Source organism: Bufo gargarizans, chromosome 5 (assembly GCF_014858855.1).
Source record: "Bufo gargarizans isolate SCDJY-AF-19 chromosome 5, ASM1485885v1, whole genome shotgun sequence".
Taxonomy (NCBI): domain Eukaryota; kingdom Metazoa; phylum Chordata; class Amphibia; order Anura; family Bufonidae; genus Bufo; species Bufo gargarizans.
Genome location: NC_058084.1, coordinates 31,436,382 through 31,456,257, shown reverse-complemented (window position 1 = coordinate 31,456,257; position 19,876 = coordinate 31,436,382). Strand labels below are relative to the sequence as shown.

The window sequence follows — 19,876 nt, the reverse complement described above, 5'->3', positions numbered from 1 at the left end:
AAAGGGGCCTTACTGTGAGCTGTAAAATGCTGATAATTACCCCCAAAATAATCTAGTCATGTACCACCAGCCTAAAAAAAATCACGGACACATCAATTTTTTTAACGGACACAAGAAAAAAGTTGCCTATTTTTACGGGCTGTCCAGGTTTAGCTCCATTCGCTGGGGATAAACCATGAGGGGGTCCGCAGCGTTCACACTGAAAAACCACAGCAGAAACCAGAGGGTTTTCTGCTGCGGAATACGCTGTGGATTTTGTTTTACACCGGTAGTTTCAAATATGGCTTCTTTGAAAAAAATAAAAATAAAAAAATGTGCAGTTTTCTTTTCATGCAGATAATTGAAGCCAGGGATGGATCCAGTAGAAATAAGTCCTTTGATATTTCTCATTCCTTTCAATAACTGCCACAAAAACCACGTGCAGACCCACATTTAGCGCTCTGTCTGGGGTTTTAAAATCCTTACTTTGAACACTTTTTTTTAAAATTAAAATTCTATAAAAAAAAGGCTGTGAAACGAGGCGCCAGAGGGTCAAGAAAACAACGTGCCATAGACCTAAGGGTCAGTTCACATCACGTTTTTCCCATCCACTTAACGTATACAAAAACGTATAAGTTAAACCGAAGCCTCAGACTAAGGCCGTACAGTGGCATAACCATAGAGTTCAATTTAAAAAAAATATTTTTTACTGTATACCTTTTTTTACTGGACTCTGCAGGATACAAGAACGTGGTGTGCCGCGTTTTTGTATCCTTTTTATTTTTTCTAACGTATACGTCAAACGGAGGCATAAAATGTTATGCGGCCCCTCCCTAAGGCGTGTAGACATTACAACTCCATAGATACTGCAGACCATGTACAGGCTATGTAACTATACATATAACATGCAGCAGAACACACCCGGCTCTGCTGCATCTTTATGTTTCCCATTCCGGGTCACACTACTGACCACACAGCTGTAAACTGCAGGGAAAGAAACCTTCCCACCATCCACCGCTAGGAGGAGCCGTTCCCTCTAGCTGTCACGAGCTCGGGCATTACAGCTGGGTGTATTGCGGTAAAAAGACCTTGGTGTGTGTGCGTGTCAGCTGACACAATCATGTGATGCGGTGTGTGACACGGGCTCGCGAGCACTAGAGCGAGCTCCCTCACTCCACTGTCTTGTCTCCATCTGCGGAACCATTTTGTTGGTGACTTTAGGACATAACTTTATGCATTTGCCTTCTAGAAAATGGCTTCCGTCTAACTGTGTAAAGGGAAGCGAATGTATTTTAATGCTTTACTTCTTGCACCGAGAAGAGGCGGTGGGTTGTGAGCAAGAGGATGGCGGAGATCTGATGAGCTGACCCTCCGCTTGTTTATACCGATTGTGACAGTTTATCTCAGCTAATCAGGTAAGGATCCTGCAAGGTGAGGAGGGGCGAGTGGCCGAGGTCTGCACATACATGTAGCATGTGTGTGCACCAACGTACATGTGATGAGTGGTATCCAGTGCATGGAGGAGATGGTGTAATATGTGCATATGGGAAATGTATGATGAATGTGCTATAAATGGACAGGTGTATGTATAGGATATAATGTGTGTATATATATATACATGTATTTTATGCACCTATATATCGCTACTATATTCCGCAGCGGTATAAGGGCATGTTGGGAGTTGTAGCTTTGCAACAGCTGGTGGGCTGCAGACTGAGCATCCCTGCTCTAGAACTACTGGGGCTCATCTACTGAACCCCTAAAAATCTCTGTGGAGCCTGCTAAATTCAACCCAACTGCAAATATTGAGAAACAAGGATCGGACATGTTGGGGTAAATATGCCTAATCCTTTATTTTTTTCTGCCAAGAGATAAGCAGTTGTCTGCGGTGTTTGGCCGCCCTTTTGTTTTCATTGCTATTGGCTAGGCCGAGCAATGGGTTCATGGGAGTTTTATACTGATGATCTGTTCTCCTGGATAGGTCATCAGTATCTGATCAGTGGTGGTCCAACACCCGGGTCCTCCGCCGATCAGCTGTATGAGAAGGCAGCATCGCTCACAGTACGGCTGCGACCTTCTCCGTGCTCACCAAGCACAGGGCCGTACATCGTCTAGCGGCTGCGCTTGGTATCGTGCTCTGCCCCACTCACTTCTGAACGTGTCGTCACTCGGCTTTGGAAAAGCAGAGAGAAGGCAACAATGCTACTGTGAGCAGTGCTTACCTTCTCAAACAGCTGATCGGGGGTCCTGGGTGTCGGACCCCCATTAATTAAACTCCCGGAATGCCCGGGCCCCTCACACAGGTTGTACTTACCTCGCCACCCGGCATCCGCGACGCTTCTGATGCCAGCACAGCCGCCACTGCAACCCCCCTGTCGTGCAGACCAAAGCATCCGGCAACGAGGGGGGGAGGCCAATAGCAGGCCGCATCGCAGGTGACGCTAGGGAGGCTTGTTCCCGTTGCAGCCTGCTATTGCTTGTCCTCCCATGCCCTATTACTGGATATTTTGATCGGCACGATGGGAAGAGTGGGCGGGGGACGTGCGGGCATCAGAAGTGACATGGGTGCCAGGGAGCGAGGGAAGTACAACCTGTGTGAGGGGCCCGGGCATAATAGGGTTTGGATAACCCCTTTTAAGAGAAGGTTTGTCCAGCATCTATCATATGTGTAGGCCTGGTTTTGGAGGCCCACCCCTGTAGCAGAACAACACGTCGGACTATCAGCGCACTTTGTAGACGCCTTACTAACCCTCATAGTTGGATCAGGTCAGCTGAGGAGCTCCTCCACCATTTTCTTTCAGGCGTCGTCAGCAGTCTGGCAATGTCTGCATGCCGTGGTGTTATATCCTGTACAGATTATGGGTGCGGGTACCTTCACATCTGCGGCAGCGGATCCGGCAGAGAGCAGCATCCGGCCTTGCCAGTTTCTATAGTTCACCACCGGTTCCCCAGCATTTGTGCCGGATGAAGCATGCCGCTGATGTGAACGTACCCTGAGGCAATTGGGAAATTGACCATTCAGGAGACGCTTCGGTTTTGGTCATTGTTGAGAATTCTTGCACTTGGCCCACGTTGTCCTGAGCGTACTTTTTGCTCTATGGAGTAACACAAGTCCCCCAGCTGAGGATACAGCCCGACGTGTATGTGTGAATGGCGCCCTGCGCCTCAGTGGAGATTGCGTCACCTGGGAGAGGAAGCTCTTGACCACACGCTCCTCTTCCCACTATACCGATTGCCTCACACGGTAGAGGGAAGTAAAGTAATGTGAAGGCCGTGATTTCCAGAACCTGTAATGCAAGAGCTTATTTGAAGCTTTTTCTGCACATAAAAAGAAAAAAAAATTCAAAATGTTAAAATAATACATTTCTTCCCCATTCTCCCTCTGCATGGTGACATGTCGTCCCTGTGCTGCCAGTTGTGCCCCGGTGTATGACATCACTGTAGTAATCCCTGCAGCTGGTCATGATGTGACATCAGCGCGCCGGAGTGTCCACTTCTGGGCACAGTTATGGGTCTCTACATTATATATACGTTTCTGGGCAAACTTGTGAGATGATTTGGGCTCCATTAAAGGGCATCTGTCAGCAGTTTTGTACCTATGACACTGGCTGACCTGTTACATGTGCACTTGGCAGCTGAAGGCATCTGTGTTGGTCCCATGTTCATATGTGCCCGCATTGCTGAGAAAAATGATGATTTAATATATGGAAATGAGCCTCTAGGAGCAACGGGGGCGTTACCATTACACCTAGAGGCTCAGCTCCCTCTGCACTTTGCCAGGGCCAGGCAGTGTAAACGTGATCACACCTGGTCCTGATTTACTACCTGTGGCCCTCCAGCTGTTGCAAAACTACAATTCCCAGCATGCCTGCACACCCTACAGCTATTAGAGCATGCTGGGAGCTGTAGTTTTGCAACAGCTGGGGGGCCCGCAGGTTGAGCATCCCTGCCATAGACAGTGTACAGCTCGGCTGGATGATACATCTGGTGCAGGGACGGACACTTTTCTCTGACTCTATCCCAACTATTGGTTGGCTTATCTTGAGACGCATTTTTACTTAAGAATTGCGCTAACATTTTGGTGAATAATGGCGTATCTTAGGTCCCATACACTTTCCAGTGAAGCTCAACCCACTTCCTGTTAAGCCCCACCATTTTTTGGAGCAAGTTGGAAAAAAATGTAGAAACCCGAGATGCGCCATTTTTATAGACTAAGCGAGTCATTTATTAAGCTGAAATACGCCTATATAAGACATATTTTAGGCGCAGATTGCGGCGCAACTGCTAGTGACTTCTCCCCACTCACGCCAGGTCTAAAACACCGGTCTTAATAAATGTGCCCCTGAGTTTTTGGCGTGGATGCGTAAGTAAATCTGGGCCGTAGCCTCTGAATTTGTGCCATGAATAATATTGAGATTTTTTTAAACCAGGACCTGGATCTGAATACTTCAGTAATTTCATGTAATTAAAAATTAATAAAGCCACTGAGTTATTCAATAAAATGTATCTGTACAGCGCCACCTGCTGTTTGTTCTTGTCCTTATTTCTTGTCCATCTCACTGAGGTGGTCGCACATGCTCAGTTTAAATCTTCAACTGCCACCAGCCTTATCCTCTGTGAAGGGGAAAGAGCTGAGGTACAGGGCTGGTTCCAGCTTTGTTAGAAAGAGGTTGTCGTGTTCTATATGATGTCTGATTCTCATTTATTACATTAATCATGGGATAACCCCCTTTAAAGAGGATTTTTCAGCTTACTGATCACTTACCAACTGAATAAGTGAGGGTGGATGACATGAAAACCCCATTATTTTTAGCGTTCTACATTACAAATCACACATGAAGAACGGACAAGTCGCCTCTAAATAAACTCCTCAGGACTTCCTTGACCCATACGAGTCTGTCCATACAGCAGCTAGAAGTCGCACACCCTTTGGTTGTATGTGAAATAAGCAGTGCACGCCCCTCAAGTTTCACGGATCACCAATAGGATATATATCTCCAGAAAAACGTACAGCTCTCAAAAGGGTCGCAGTGCAGGTAGGTTTTGTTGAGAATCTAGTGTCGCCTGGAGACCAACTACAAGCAATGTTTTGGGCTTACATACCCTTTTCCAAGGCATGGTGGAGCGGCGGACGGGACGAGCATCGCCCGAGTACTTGTTCGCTCCACTTAGAGGGAACCTGTCGCCATGAAAATGCAGTGTAAGGTATATGCAGTATATTACAGAACAGGAGGAGCTGAGCAGATTTGTATTTAGCTTTACGGGAAAAAATTCATCAAAATTTTTATTTATTTAAATTCCTTCTCATTCTGGACTTTGAAGTCAAGGAGGCGGACCTATCAGTGATTGTCATCATTCCCTCTATGAGGAGGCGGTCCTATCAGTGATTGTCATCATTCCCTCTATGAGGAGGCGGTCCTCTCAGTGATTGACAGCCTGCCCACTATGACTGTGTATACAGAGATAGCTGTCAATCACTGATCGGACCGCCTCCAGGACTTCAAGACTCAGAATGACCAGGAATTTAACTGAATAAAATACAAATTATACTGAATCTTTTCACCCAGAACTATATAACATTCTGCTCAGCTCCTCCTGCTGTCTGCAGCTCAGACACCATGTTTAACATGACAGGTTCCCTTTAAGCTTGAACAAGGGCGTGTGAGCCCCGAACATCGCTTGTAATTCGTCTTCTGGTGACACTGGATTCTACACAAAACCTACCTGCGCTATCGCCCCTGTTGAGAGCTGTTCTTTTTTCCGGAGATATGTATACAAGTCTGTCCTTTATAATCCACTGCTGAGGACTAGCGGCGGACATTTTGGTTCTCATGAAGCTATGACACTAGTGTGAGCTGAGCCTTAGGGCTCATGCACATCAACATATTTATTTTCCGTGTCCATTCCGGTTCCCCCCCGTATACAGAACCATTCACTTCAAAGGGTCCGCAAAAAAAAGGGAAATGACTCCGTGGGTATTCCATTTCCATATGTCCGTGTGGCCGTTCCGCTAAAAAAATAAAACTTCTTTATTCTTATTATGCGGAAGGATAGGCATTGTTACAGTGGATTGGAGAAAAAAAATGTATGCAATAGGGATGTCACACGGACATCAAATGTATTTTTTTGCGGATCCGCGTTTTTAGTGACCTTGGGTCTGTGAAAAAAAAAAAAATCATAAACACACGCCCTACTTTCATCCGTGATGTGGACCAAGATCGTCCATTATAGTCTATGGGTCCGTAAAAAAAAAAACATGCACACCACACGGATGGCATTGGTTTGTGTCCGGGTTCGGTCCGTTTTTCACTGACCACTGATAGGAGATGCTTTGGAAATTAACATTTAGCCTAGCATGGATGACACACGGAGGGCAAAAAAAACCTGACACACGGACCAAACTCGGATTCTTCACGGATGAAACACTTAGGCGTCTTTCACACGGGCGTCGCGTGTGAGGGCCGGAAAGGATGCGGGTGCGTCGCGGGAAAATGCGCGATTTTTCCATGCGAGTGCACGCGCGTGAGAAAAATCGGCATGTTTGGTACCCAGACCCGAACTTTGACTTCTTCACAGAAGTTCGAGTTTGGGATCGGTGTTGTGTAGATTTTATTATTTTTCCTTATAACATGGTAATAAGGGAAAATAATAGCATTCTGAATACAGAACTGCATAGTACAATAGCGCTGGAGGGGTTAAAAAAAAATATAATTTAACTTGCCTCATCCACTTGTTTGCGCAGCCGGGCTTCTCTTCTGTCTTCTTCTTTGATGACCAGGAGGAAAAGGACCTGTGGTGATGTCACTGCGCTCATCACATGGTCCATCACCATGTGCACTGCCCCATAGAAATGAATGGGTCAGGATTCAGTGCGGGTGCAATGCGTTCACACCACGCATTGTACCTGCGCGGAAATCTCACCCGTGTGAAAGATGCCTTACTGATTTTTGCACAGATTTCATATGGACACAGAAATATGAAGGAGGCCTCAAGGCGCATTTACACGCCCCGGGCGAGTGGGCAATTATCAGGAAGGAACCATTCCTACCCAATAACTGCATACTCGTCAGTGGAGGTGAGAGTTGCATTTACATGTGGAAATCACCTCTGCTGTATGGGGACCAATGATGGCTGCTGAAGGCAGTTTTGTGGAACGGGTGCGGAGTCATTAATTTCAACGGGGCCGCAACACCGTGTGCTGTCCGCCTCAGTAGTTCCGTTCCGCAGCCCTGCAAAAAAGATAGAGCATGTCCTATTCTTGCCCACAATTGCGAAGAAGAATAGGCATTTCTATCATAGAGCCGGCCATGTGCAGTCCGCAAATTGCGGAACGTGCACTGGCCGATGTCCGTGTTTTGTGGACTGCAAAACAAGGACGTCTGAATGGACCCTAATGAGTGTATTGCGGGTAATCGGTGATCGGTTTGTTTCCAATATTCGACCCAACAATTGTGCGGTGTAAATCTGCCTTAACTGCTGGATGGTTATATCGTGTTTGGTGTACACGGGTTACAATGGTAGTTGTCACTCGCAGCGCCTCCCGTACACTGCAGCGCACCATCTAATAAAGTGAAATGGCGTTTTTGTGTGCAGCGCAACAGGACACCGTGGTTTAATTGGTGAATACAGCAAGATGAGCAGAGGTGATGAGTGTAGAAGGAAGACACAGTATCGTTCCAACTAGGGCTAGGAGGGTATGGGCGAGTTCTGCTAAAGACCGCAGATTATGTCATAACCCTTTAATACCCATTGAAAAAAATGCATAATTTTTTTGCTGAATGCAACTATATAGGAAAATGCGCCAGACTCTCTCACATTAAAGGGATGGTCTCCCATCTGGGCGTTTATGGCATATCGGTAGGACCGAGTGCCCAAACTATAACCCAAAACCCACTTATTTATCACAAAGTGCCAACACGGCAGTTTAAAGGGCTTCTGTCACCCCCCCTAAAGTCTTTTTTTTTTTTTTGGCTACTTAAAATCCTTATACCGCGATATATTAATATATAATGCTCTTACTCATTTTTGGAGTACTTTTGCTACTTGCTGGTAGCAGCCGCGTCCTCCTTTCATAAAGACGCCCCCTCCTCATGTTGATTGACAGGGCCAGCGAACGCGCTCGTCCTCTGCTGGCCCTGTCTGCATTCAAAATCTGGCGCCTGCGACGTACCTGTCTTTAGTCGGCGCAGGCGCACTGAGATGAGGATGCTCACTCGGCCGCTCCATCCTCAATGCGCCTGCGCCGATGACGTCACATCTACACCCGTCGCAGGCGCACTGACGAAGGAGCGGCCGAGCGAGCGTTCTCCTCTGTGCGCCTGCGCCAACTGAAGACCGGTACGGCGCAGGTGCCAGATTTTGAACGCAGACAGGGCCAGTCAGAGGACGAGCGCGTTCGCTGGCCCTGTCAATCAACATGAGGAGGGGGCATCTTTATGAAAGGAGGACGCGGCTGCTACCAGCAAGTAACCGCTCTACTTGCTGGTAGACAGGTAATTTGCATATTATAAAAGTCTGTTTTTTTAAGAAACTACTGAACGAAAATGAGTAAGAGCACTATATATTGATATATCGCAGTATAAGGATTTAAAGTAGCCCAAAAAAAATATATGACTTTAGGGGGGTGACAGAAGCCCTTTAACCTGAATACTACAGTCCATTATAGTATATCTTCCACATACTTTATTATTTAGCTATAATATCCGGCCTACATTCAGTGCGCTGCCTGTGCTGTACATAGTGCGCCCTGCGCTGATGAATGGCAGGAAAAGTCCAAGGCATATTGGTACACCATAGACTTTTTCCAGGGCACAGGTGCCCACAGCTCTGAGTGCCGCCTCTGGCACCCGTGCCATAGGTTCGCCACCACTGGTATATCCTATCGCTGTGCAATAAATATCTATCTTTGAATACCCCTTTTTAAAGAAGCATTTTACGCCAAATTCTTGGCACAATCTGATAAATAAATCTGGGCTAAGGAGCTGCATGTTCTGGTCGCCTGCAGCCGCCACTAGAGGGAGCTCAGCTGCTTACTGCATACTGATGTACATTGAACTCAGTAATAGCACAGCACATGCAGTGAGCTCCTTTTAGCCAGAATATGATGTGCACACAAAACAAATATCACTTGGACGCCTCTTGCAGAGTGGCCCCAGTCCCGTGGTGCATCCTTGCTGACTCCCAGACCTACATAAGATTTGTCCAACTTTGCATTAAAAAGATTATTTTCCCAGGGTGGGCATGGAGGGGTCCTGACTCTGCCTACAGCAGATTTCTGGGGATAAAAGTATTTGACATTTTGGATTTAAGTATGCCCGATCCTTTGTTTTCACAGGAGATAAGAGATGTCTGGCAGTGGCATATTCTCTTGTCCCCATTGGGCACACATGCATGCTCGGCTAAGCCAAGCGTGCATGTTCATGGGATGAATGGCGCATATGGCTAGCCGTACAGATACGTGTGGGCGTTGTAGACCTCTTTCTCTTTTGCTTGTTTACCAGAGGCAGCTGACTTCTTATGTAACCTCTCCGTCTGTCCGGTCAGTTACAATTTCATCTAACATTTTAATTAGATAATTGCCGTGTGGCCGGCAATGAGTTCGAGGAACACACCCCAAGTAAACATGTTTTGCGCTGAACATTTTAGCTCCTCTATAAAGGGGAAACCTTATTTTTTTTTTTTTTTTTTTAGCAATTTCTGCAATACAAGAAAGAACAGGACACATTCTATAATTTGCAGAACGGACATACGTTTGTGGACAGCGCAATGATGACATCTGTCTGCTGTGGACCCCAGAAATGACTGGGTCCATGTGCATTCTGCAAAAACTGCGGATTGTACACAGACGCAAAATACAATCTTGATTATTTTCCATGTACAGAGCATCTATCAGCATGACCAACCCTAATGCCTGATAGGGTTGATCATGCTATGTCTTAGGACTCATGCACACCCAATCTTCATTTATTGTGGATCCGATGCGACCCGTTCACTTCAATGGGGCCGCAAAAGATTCGGGCAGCGCACTGTGTGCTATCCGCTCCGCATCCGGACATTACTACTGCAGTTAAAAACATAAATGGTGACATGCAGTAGGCACGTATCCGTGATTTGCGGACCACCCCTTATGGCCATGTTCATGAGCCCTTATGGTTGTAAGAAGAACTACTGCAGCAATTATATTAGTTTTTATATTTATGCAAATTAGGCCTCTTTCACACTTGCGTTGTCCGGATCCGGCGTGTATTCCACTTGCCGGAATTACACGCCAGATCCGGAAAAACGGAAGTGAACTGAAAGCATTTGAAGACGGATCCGTCTTCAAAATGCGTTCAGTGTTACTATGGCAGCCAGGACGCTATTAAAGTCCTGGTTGCCATAGTAGGAGCGGGGAGCGGGGGAGCAGTATACTTACCGTCCCTGCGGCTCCCGGGGCGCTCCAGAATGACGTCAGAGCGCCCCATGCGCATGGATGACGTGCCATGTGATCACGTGATCCATGCGCTTGGGGCGCCCTGACGTCACTCTGGAGCGCCCCGGGAGCCGCACGGACGGTAAGTATGCTGCTCCCCCGCTCCCCACTACACTTTACCATGGCTGCCAGGACTTTAGCGTCCCGGCAGCCATGGTAACCATTCAGAAAAAGCTAAACGTCGGATCCGGTAATGCGCCGAAACGACGTTTAGCTTAAGTCCGGATTAATGCAATGGGCATTAATTCCGGATCCGTCCTTGCGGCAAGTCTTCAGGATTTTTGGCCGGAGCAAAAAGCGCAGCATGCTGCGGTATTTTCTCCGGCCAGAAAACGTTCCGGTCCGGAACTGAAGACATCCTGATGCATCCTGAACGGATTTCACTCCATTCAGAATGCATTAGGATAAAACTGATCAGGATTCTTCCGGCATAGAGCCCCGACGACGGAACTCTATGCCGGAAGAAAATATTTTTCCTGAACGCAGAAATAATGCGTGAAAAAACGATGCTCATGTGCACAAATCCATTGAAATGAAGGGGTCAGGATTCCATCCGGTTGCTATGTGTTCACAACACGTATCGCATCCAGACGGAAAACTCGCTTGTGTGAAAGAGGCCTTAACGCTCAGTACGGTTCCCCCACCCCTCACTAATAGAGAGCGTTATACGGGGACAAGCGAATACTTACCGTTCCATTCTGCCGCCACCCGTTGTGTCTTTGAAGATTCCTAGAGGAATGAATGATTTTGAAGGGCGTAGTGGTGCTCCAAGAGCTGTGCTGGCCCCTCGGTGCTCAAACTGTCTAATTTGCCTAAATATTAAATCGAATATAATTTCTGTAGCAGTTAATCGTATAGCCATAAGAGATATCCATCGGCAGATCAACCCTAGTTTTTTCCTGTTTTTATTTTTATGTACCGTAACGCCATGAAGTTGCGGCCACCCACCTGTTGGAATAGGTTTAGGGGATCGATGCGGTGGCCGGAGGAAAGCTGACAGCCGAAGTCACTGATGCCCAGACAGACTTAACTAATGCTGCCCCACTGAAGGGGGGCAGGAGCTTGTCCAGGGCCTAATGCACGGATAATAGAAGAAAAATTAAGGCGGACATAGCCTTTAAAGGGGTTGTTCTAAACTTAATGTCGTACCCTTTGGACAATGCCAACCACCTGAGCAAGCTTTATTCAGTACCAGCTTCATCATTTTAAAGAGCTTATGTCATTTTTTTATGTTTTATTCTAGTGAAATTCCGCCTACGACCAACACTTAACCCACAATTATGACCGAGTTCTGGTTGATCTCCGCTCCTGGGGAGAAAACATGCCAGCAAACCTGGGAAAAACTCATGGCCGCCACCATTAAGAATAACAACTTGTCTGCCAATCACAAGTTTAACATCCCTGACTTAAAGGTACGTACTTTTGATTTTGAGATCTTAAAGGGGTTTTCCTGGTTCGGGATCTTGATGGCCTACCCTCAGGGACTGGACAAAGCTGCAATATCATGCCCTGCCGCTATAATGTAGACAGCGTGCAGTTAGATGGCCCCATGTAAGCAGCGAAGAGGTCACGGTGCCTTAAAGCTCATCGCGGCTCTTTTACGCTGCAGATCACTGGGGGTGCGGAGAGTCGGACCTCCACTTATCTGATCCTGAGGATGGGCCATCAACATCCAGAACGTGGACAACCCAATCTGGAGTAAATGTTTCTCACTGATTTTCATGAGGCTTGTGGCCTAGCAAGTGCGAGATGTGGCTCTTGTTGATGACCTTTCCTCAGGATAGGTCATCCATATTTGATCGGTGGGGGTCTGACACCCGGCTGTTTTGAAGAGGAAGCTGCGATCTACCGTATTTTTCGCCGTATAAGACGCACCGGCCTATAAGACGCACCTAGGTTTTTGAGGAGGAAAATAAGAAAAAAAATATTTTGAACCAAAAGGTGTGCTTTTGGTGGGTTTTGAACTAATTGTGGTCTGTGGATGGCACTGTTATGGGGGATCTGTGGGTGACGCACTGTTATGGGGGATCTGTGGGTGACACTTATGGGGATCTGTGGGTGACACTTATGGGGAATCTGTGGGTGGCTCTTATTGGGGTCTCTGTGTATGACAGTTATGGGGGGGATCTGTGGATGACACATATATAGCATCTTATGCTATGTGTCATCCACAGATCCCCTCCATAAGTGTCCCTGTAGTGAATGACCCTCAATACAGGGCTGGGGGCCGGCATCTGGCTTTATAATGACAGCGGGGCCCGTGCAGTGACTATTCTACTACACGGGCCCCGCTCACTGTATAATCGTATGTCTAATAGTAAATAGTTATGTGCATAATCGCATAATGAGCGGAGTACTTACAACTACAAGCGCTCGCCGAGAGGAGGGAGGAGGCAGGAGGCAGGCTGGGAGGACAGGCGCTGGCAGCGTGAGTCATACGTCATGCGCCCACGCCGCCTGCTTCATTCATAAAGTGGGCGGCGCAGGCGCGTGACGTATGACTCACACACTGCCAGCGCCCGTCCTCCCAGCCTGCCTCCTCCCTCCTCTCGGCGAGCGTTTGTAGTTGTAAGTACTCCGCTCATTATGCGATTATGTACATAACTATTTACTATTAGACATACGATTATACAGTGAGCGGGGCCCGTGTAGTAGAATAGTCACTGCACGGGCCCCGCTGTCATTATAAAAGCAGACGCCGGCCCCCAGCCCCTCCTCCCTCACAGCTGATACATGAAAATGTATCATTGAAAATCGCAAAATAATTTGCGCAAAAAATCGCGCTAAAAATCGCGCAAAAAATCGCGCTAAAATTTGCGCGAAAATTTGCGTGAAAATTCGCAAATCGCAAAATAAGCTGCATTCGCCGTATAAGACGCACTGCTATTTTCCCCCCACTTTTGGGGGGGAAAAAGTGCGTCTTATACGGCGAAAAATACGGTACTTCCTCTTCAAGATTAGGCTACTTTCACACTGGCGTTTTGAATTCCGTTTGTGAGATCCGTTTCAGGGATCTCACAAACGATTCAAAACGGATCAGTTCAGCCCCAATGCATTCTGAATGGATAAGGATCCGTTCAGAAAGCATCAGTTTGGCTCCGTTCCAGGGCGGACACTAAAACGCAGCTTGCAGCGTTTTGGTGTTCGTCCGGCGATGCGGAGCCAAACGGATCCGTCCTGACTTACAATGTAAGTCAATGGGGATGGATCCGTTTTCACTGACACAATATGGTGCAATTGAAAACGGATCCGTCCTCCATTGACTTTCAATCCAAGTCAGGACGGATCCGTTTTGACTTAGACTTTATTTTAAAAGAACTTTCTGAACGGATACAAGCGTTTGCATTATAGGCGCGGATCCGTCTGTGCAGATACAAGACGGATCCGCACCGAACGCAGGTGTGAAAGTAGCCTCACGCTGCTGGTCATATTGGAAGTCTTGGCGGCGCAGTGTCATCTCTTAAATGGGACGAGCACTTGTAATTACACTGCGCCGCCAAAGCACGTGAGACAACGCACTGTGTAATCTTGAAGAGGAAGTAGCTACCTCCTCTTCAAACAGCTGATCGTCAGGGGTGCTCGGAGCTGGACCCCCACCAATCAGATATTGATGACCTATTCTGAGGCTAGGTCAGAAATATGTACTGGCTGTGGAGGAAGGTGGATGCTGGGAATGAGGCTCCTCTACTTATGGCAGAAAAACACTGTAAAATTCTTCTCTCCAGGTTTTTTCAGTAATAAATACTAGACGACACTTGCTTTAGCTTTTTTTTTTTTTTTTTTGCTTTTTTTTTTTTGTCTCCTTGACATTTTGCAGTCAGATGACTTTGTGTTTGTGAACCCTTCAGAATTTTCTATAAAAGTCCTAAAAGTAGATAAAGATAACTAAATCAAACGAATGAGTCATAAATCGTAGACTTGGTCATTTATTTATTGCGGAAAATGATCCAGTATCGCATGTCTGAGAGTGGTAAGTATGTGAACCTTTGCTTTCAGTATCTGGTGTGACCCCCTTGTGCAGCAATAACTACAAAAAGTTCCTGGTTGTTGATGAGTCCTGCACATCAGCTTGGAGGAGTTTTACCCCATTACTCCATAATAAACAGCTTCACCTCTGCTATGTTGGTGGTTTCCTCCCATAAACTGCTCGCTTCAGGTCCTTCCACAACATTTCCATTGGATTAAGGTCAGGACTTTGACTTGGCCATTCCAGAACTCTAAGGCCCCTTTCACACGGGCGAGTATTCCGCGCGGATGCGATGCGTGAGGTGAACGCATTGCACCCGCACTGAATCCCGACCCATTCATTTCTATGGGTCTGTTCACATGAGCAGTGATTTTCGTGAAAATCGCAGCATGCTCTATTTTGTGCGTTTTTCACGTAACGCAGGCCCTATAGAAATGAATAGGGTTGCGTGAAAATCGCAAGCATCCGCAAGCAAGTGTGGATGCGGTGTGATTTTCATGCACGGTTGCTAGGAGACGATCGGGATGGAGACCCGATCATTATTATTTTCCCTTATAACATGGTTATAAGGGAAAATAATAGCATTCTGAATACAGAATGCATAGTATAATAGGGCTGGAGGGGTTAAAAAATAAATAAAAATATTTTAACTCACCTTAATCCACTTGATCGCGCAGCCGGCATCTCTTCTGTCTTCATCTTAGCTGTGTGGAGGAACAGGACCTGTGGTGACGTCACTCCAGTCATCACATGATCCATCACATGATCTTTTACCATGGTGATGGATCATGTGATGGACCATGTGATGACTGGAGTGACGTCACCACAGGTCCTGTTCCTGCAATCAGCAAAGAAGGAGACAGAAGAGATGCCGGCTGCGCGATCAAGTGCGCAATCTTTGTTAGAATGAGTTGTGTGCTTAGGGTTGTTGTCTTACTGCATGACCAATGCTCTCTTGGGGTTCAGCTCATGCACAGTCCCAAAACATGATAGTACCACCACAGTGTTTTTCAGATGGGATGCGGTTTTATGCTGGAATGCAGTCTTTTCCTTTCTCCAAATATAATGCTTCTCAGTAAAAATAAAAAAAAAGTTTTATTTTGGTCTCATCTGTCCACAAAACATTGTTCCAATAGCCGCCTGGCTTGTCCAGGTGATCTTTATAAAACTGCAAACAGGCAGCAATGGTCTTTTTGCAATCCTGTCATGCTCAGCATTGCTGTTCACTGTCCTCCTGATGGTGAACTCATGAACATTAATATTAGCTAATGTGAGAAAGGCCTTTAGTTGCTTAGCCGTTACCTTGGGTTCCTTTGTGACCTCGTGGACTATAACACACCTTGCTCTTGGTGTGATCTTTGTTGGTTAACTACTCCTGGAGTGGGTAATAATACGCTTCAATTTTCTCAATTTGTACACAGTCTGTCTGACTATGGATTGGTGGAGTCCAAACTCTTTAGAGATGGTTTTCTAACCTTTTCCAGTCTGAAGAGCATCAACAACTCTTCTTCTGAGGTCCTTAGAAATCTCCTTTGTTCATGCAATGATGCACTTCCATAAATGTGTTGCAAAGATCAGACTTTTGATAGAACCCTGTTCTTTAAATAAAACTGTTTCGCCCACTCACCACTGATTGTCATCCCATTGACTGAAAACATATGACTCTTACTTTCGCCTTCAAATTATTTACTAATCCTAAAGGTTCACATATTTTTGCCACTCACAGACATGTGATATTTGATAATTATTTCAATAAATCATCAAGTCTTAATATTTTGACTCATTTGTTAGATTTGGTGTTTTTTGCCTACTTTTAGAAGTTGTGTGACAAATGTGATGTAGTTTTTGATCAAATTTATGCGGAAGTATAGAAAATATCACAACCTTTCGAGCACCACTGTTCTATGGCTGCGTGAGCACTGCAGTCAGCTAATGCCCTCTGCTGTATACAACATGAGACTTCTGAGGACATTGATTGGCTGCAGCGGTCACGTGCTGTATACCCGTGTGTCATCACTGATGGCTTGTATGCAGACGGCTTGCAGAGAACCAGAGCTGCAGCAAGCAGAACGCTGCTGGAGATGGAGCGGTGTAGTCTATGATATTTTTTCTACACTTTAGAGGCTGTCCAGTGATGGCCTATCTTCAGGTTAGCACCAACAAAGCAAAACAATCGGCACTGCCCACCATTAATTCAATCGTGGTAGCAACTACAAACCCACCAACGGTGGCTTGTAAACCCCATGCAGTCCGTACATTTACTAGTCCTCTCCCGATAATGTACCTATTGTCAGAAATTTTATGAAGATCTGTGAGGTGCAGTGCCGTGGGTTCATCTCTTTTTGTTGACTCCCCCCTCAAGTTAGGCCACCGCTGTCCGATTCAGCTCTTCTGCAGTAGCCCCGGTGGCAGAACCACACAGCTTCATCCATTGTACCCTTGAAGTGAATGGGAGCAGCGCTGCATTAAACCGCTCCATCCACTGAGCAACAGACGTTGCTGTTCTTCAGCGCTGGAGCTTCTGCACAGCAACTGATCGGCGGAGTGTCAGATCTGATCAGATAGCAATGACCTATCCTGAGGATAAGCCATCACTTATAAAGAGTTGGAGAACTCTTTTGAGGGTTTTAGTAGCCTGGGCTGCCTTTTATTTATTTAACTTGGACAACCCCTTCAAGCCACCTGCACACGTTGCGGAATATGAGCAGGTTTCTCTATGCAGATTTCTATGCAGAAAAACCAAAGCGTAGCACAGTATCGGCAAAGCGTCTGAGATTACACAACTCTCATGTACACTTTGCAGATTTTTTTCTGTCCGGAAATTGACCTGCGGTGCGGATTTCCAAATCTGCAGCATGTCAATTATGTTTGTGGTTTTTGCTGCGGATTTAACCCTTCTCCAATGAAGGTTGAGATCTGCGGCAGAACTGCATCAAATCCACACCAAAAACTACTCTTAGAAATTGTGGATTTTGGTGCCCGGAAATTTGCGCAGGATCTTGTGTACATTCATCCGCACTCGTGTGCAGGTGGCCTAAAAGAGTGCTGCTCCAGTGAGGTATCTTTTCTCCCGCCACTGTCTATGGTCATATATTTTATGTCAGATTTTAATACACAGGTAACACGCCTCTCAGGTAATTTGTGATGTCTCTTAATTTTTGTTTCTGATTTTGCCTTTATGCAGGTCGGCACTCTTGATGTCCTGGTCGGTTTATCTGATGAACTGGCTAAACTGGACTCATTTGTAGAAGGGTAAATGCTATATTAATATATCTTTGAAGGGGTTGTCTCAGTTCAGCAAATGGCATGTAGAGAAAGTTAATACAAGCCACTTGCTAATGTATCGTGATTGTCCATATTGCTTCCTTTTCCATCGCATTATACATGGCTCATTTCCGGGGATCGCGACCACTGCTGCAGCCCAGATACGAGGTGGCCGGGGCAGGAGCTGTGGTGCATGCGTGCTTATGTGCGCAACCACAGTCCTGGCCACCCTAGAGGCGGTTTTTCCTATAGTGTGCAAGCACGACCACCGCTGCTGGATTGGAAGGTGGTCATAACCCCTGGAAACGAGCAGTTGACATGTATCCATCTAATATGCATGGGGGATGTCATGACTTTCTCCTGATAGCACATGTCTGGGGACATGAGGATAGGGCTGTTGGATTTCATCATGACGACCCTTTTGTTCTTCAGGGCGATAATTCTCTTATTGAGAACACGTGCATGCTCGGCCAAGTCTACTTGTAGGTGGGAGCGAGTCAGTCTTACAGGTTGTTGGCTTGTCTGTCTGTCTCTTCCTTTGTGCTTCCGTGGGTATGCTTCTTGATGATTGGGTTAGGGTCATTGTTTTTAGATTTTATTTTTTGTTAGGAAATGATAAGTTTAAACTGAGCGGTCGTTTCTTCTAAAATCAATTTTTCCGGGGAGGATCCAACAAGTCAAGAGAGGCGCACTCGGGACCTTTCTGCAAGCCGTGAGACAAATTATTCCCCGCAGATGGAGATCAGCCGAGTGTATACAAAAAATAACTTGGGTATCTGCACTTAATATCCTTGTCCGTATGGATGAGATGGGAGCCGAGGTTTAATCATGGATGTGTGTCTTCACCCAGGTCTGGGAGCCATGGTCTCGGTTCCAATTTTCGGACTGGTTAGCCAATGGCATTGTCCCCTCATAAGCCATATAGCCAATATGTGTCACGCACACAGCATTTACCCTTACCCACCTTACCTTCTGTCCCTGTCAGGCCCCAATGTAGTCCATGTCCTATGAAGCTTGTTTATTTTATGACTAGGTATCCCTTATAGTTACCTCATTGTTTTGATAGATGCATGTGTATGAGACATTATACAATGGAAAATGTATTTGACAGAACCGCAGTGTCCACACACCTGTACCATTTGAAGGTGTATTCTTTTATTACTTTAATAAAAAGATTAAACCATAAAATTCCTGTAATAGTAATTATTATTGTAATAGTCGACAACATAAATCCTTTAATGTTTTTTTACAGAGCGGTGAAGAAGGTTGCGCAGTATATGGCGGATGTTCTGGAGGACAGCAGAGACAAGGTGCAGGAGAACCTTTTGGCCAGTGGAGGTAACGCTAGCGCTCAGTAACAGGCCATATAACCCGTATCATATTACAATATTTTATGACATATATCATACGTATCACAGCTGGCTATCTCTTCAGCTTGTCCACCTATCCACACGAGGTTCACTGAAGGCGGGCAGGACCCCTGGGACTTTATAATTTTGGTAGATCAAAAAAGAAAGTTCTGTATAAATGGTGGAGACTATGACATCTTCTCCCTGTCACTTTCCTGAAGGGTGACTTTGATTTTAAAAGATTTTAAGGTGTCATAGTGACACCTTAAAGGGGTTCTCCAGGACCTGTCCTAGAATGTGAGCAGGACTGGTTGCCTCCACTTGCAGAGCCTCACTATGCTCGGCACTTGCATATGCTATGTATTGGTGAGCGTTCCTGTGAGACAGCTCAGCCATGATGGCATATCCTAGGCAGGATCATATCATTACCAGCTATTGTAGAGCAGTGTGGTATATAGTGATGCCTTGTCCCCTCACCCCCCTAGGCCGCTCTGCTAGTGGAGGCAATCGGTCCTGCTCACGTTCTAGGACAGGTTGCTGGCAGCCATTTTAAATCATTCCTGGAGAACCCCATGAATAGATTCTGGAACCCCCAATGATTGCTAGAAGGAAGGGGCAGAAGTGCTTGATCTCCTCCTCCTTAGCCATGTAGGTGCTAACAAAAAGAGCTGGAACAGAGCAGAAGACAACTGTAGGGGCACATATCTTGCCCCCTTAATTGTAGCCTGTGGTCTCAGCAGCTGGACCACCACCAATCACCATAACATGAGAAGTTTTTAAAATGATAGTGACCCATTTTTTAGACCACTTATCATTTAAAGGGATTCTCCAGGCTACAGATATTGA

The 19,876-nt window shown here is 46.2% G+C and overlaps 1 protein-coding gene across 2 annotated transcripts in view; it reads left to right on the top strand.

Moving 5' to 3' along the window:
• Nucleotides 1–1,261: 1,261 nt before the first annotated feature.
• ATP6V1C1 (ATPase H+ transporting V1 subunit C1) overlaps nucleotides 1,262–19,876 on the top strand; it is a 55,777-nt gene continuing 37,162 nt past the window's right edge. The window contains exons 1-4 of one of the 2 annotated variants that reach the window (XM_044293949.1): nucleotides 1,262–1,394; nucleotides 11,694–11,862; nucleotides 17,602–17,669; nucleotides 18,934–19,019. In XM_044293949.1, the coding sequence (XP_044149884.1) occupies nucleotides 11,731–11,862; nucleotides 17,602–17,669; nucleotides 18,934–19,019 (286 nt within the window). In that variant the 5' untranslated portion in view covers nucleotides 1,262–1,394; nucleotides 11,694–11,730. Of the gene's footprint in view, nucleotides 1,395–11,693; nucleotides 11,863–17,601; nucleotides 17,670–18,933; nucleotides 19,020–19,876 lie in introns of those variants that run through there. The other variant, XM_044293950.1, reaches the window with a different exon arrangement.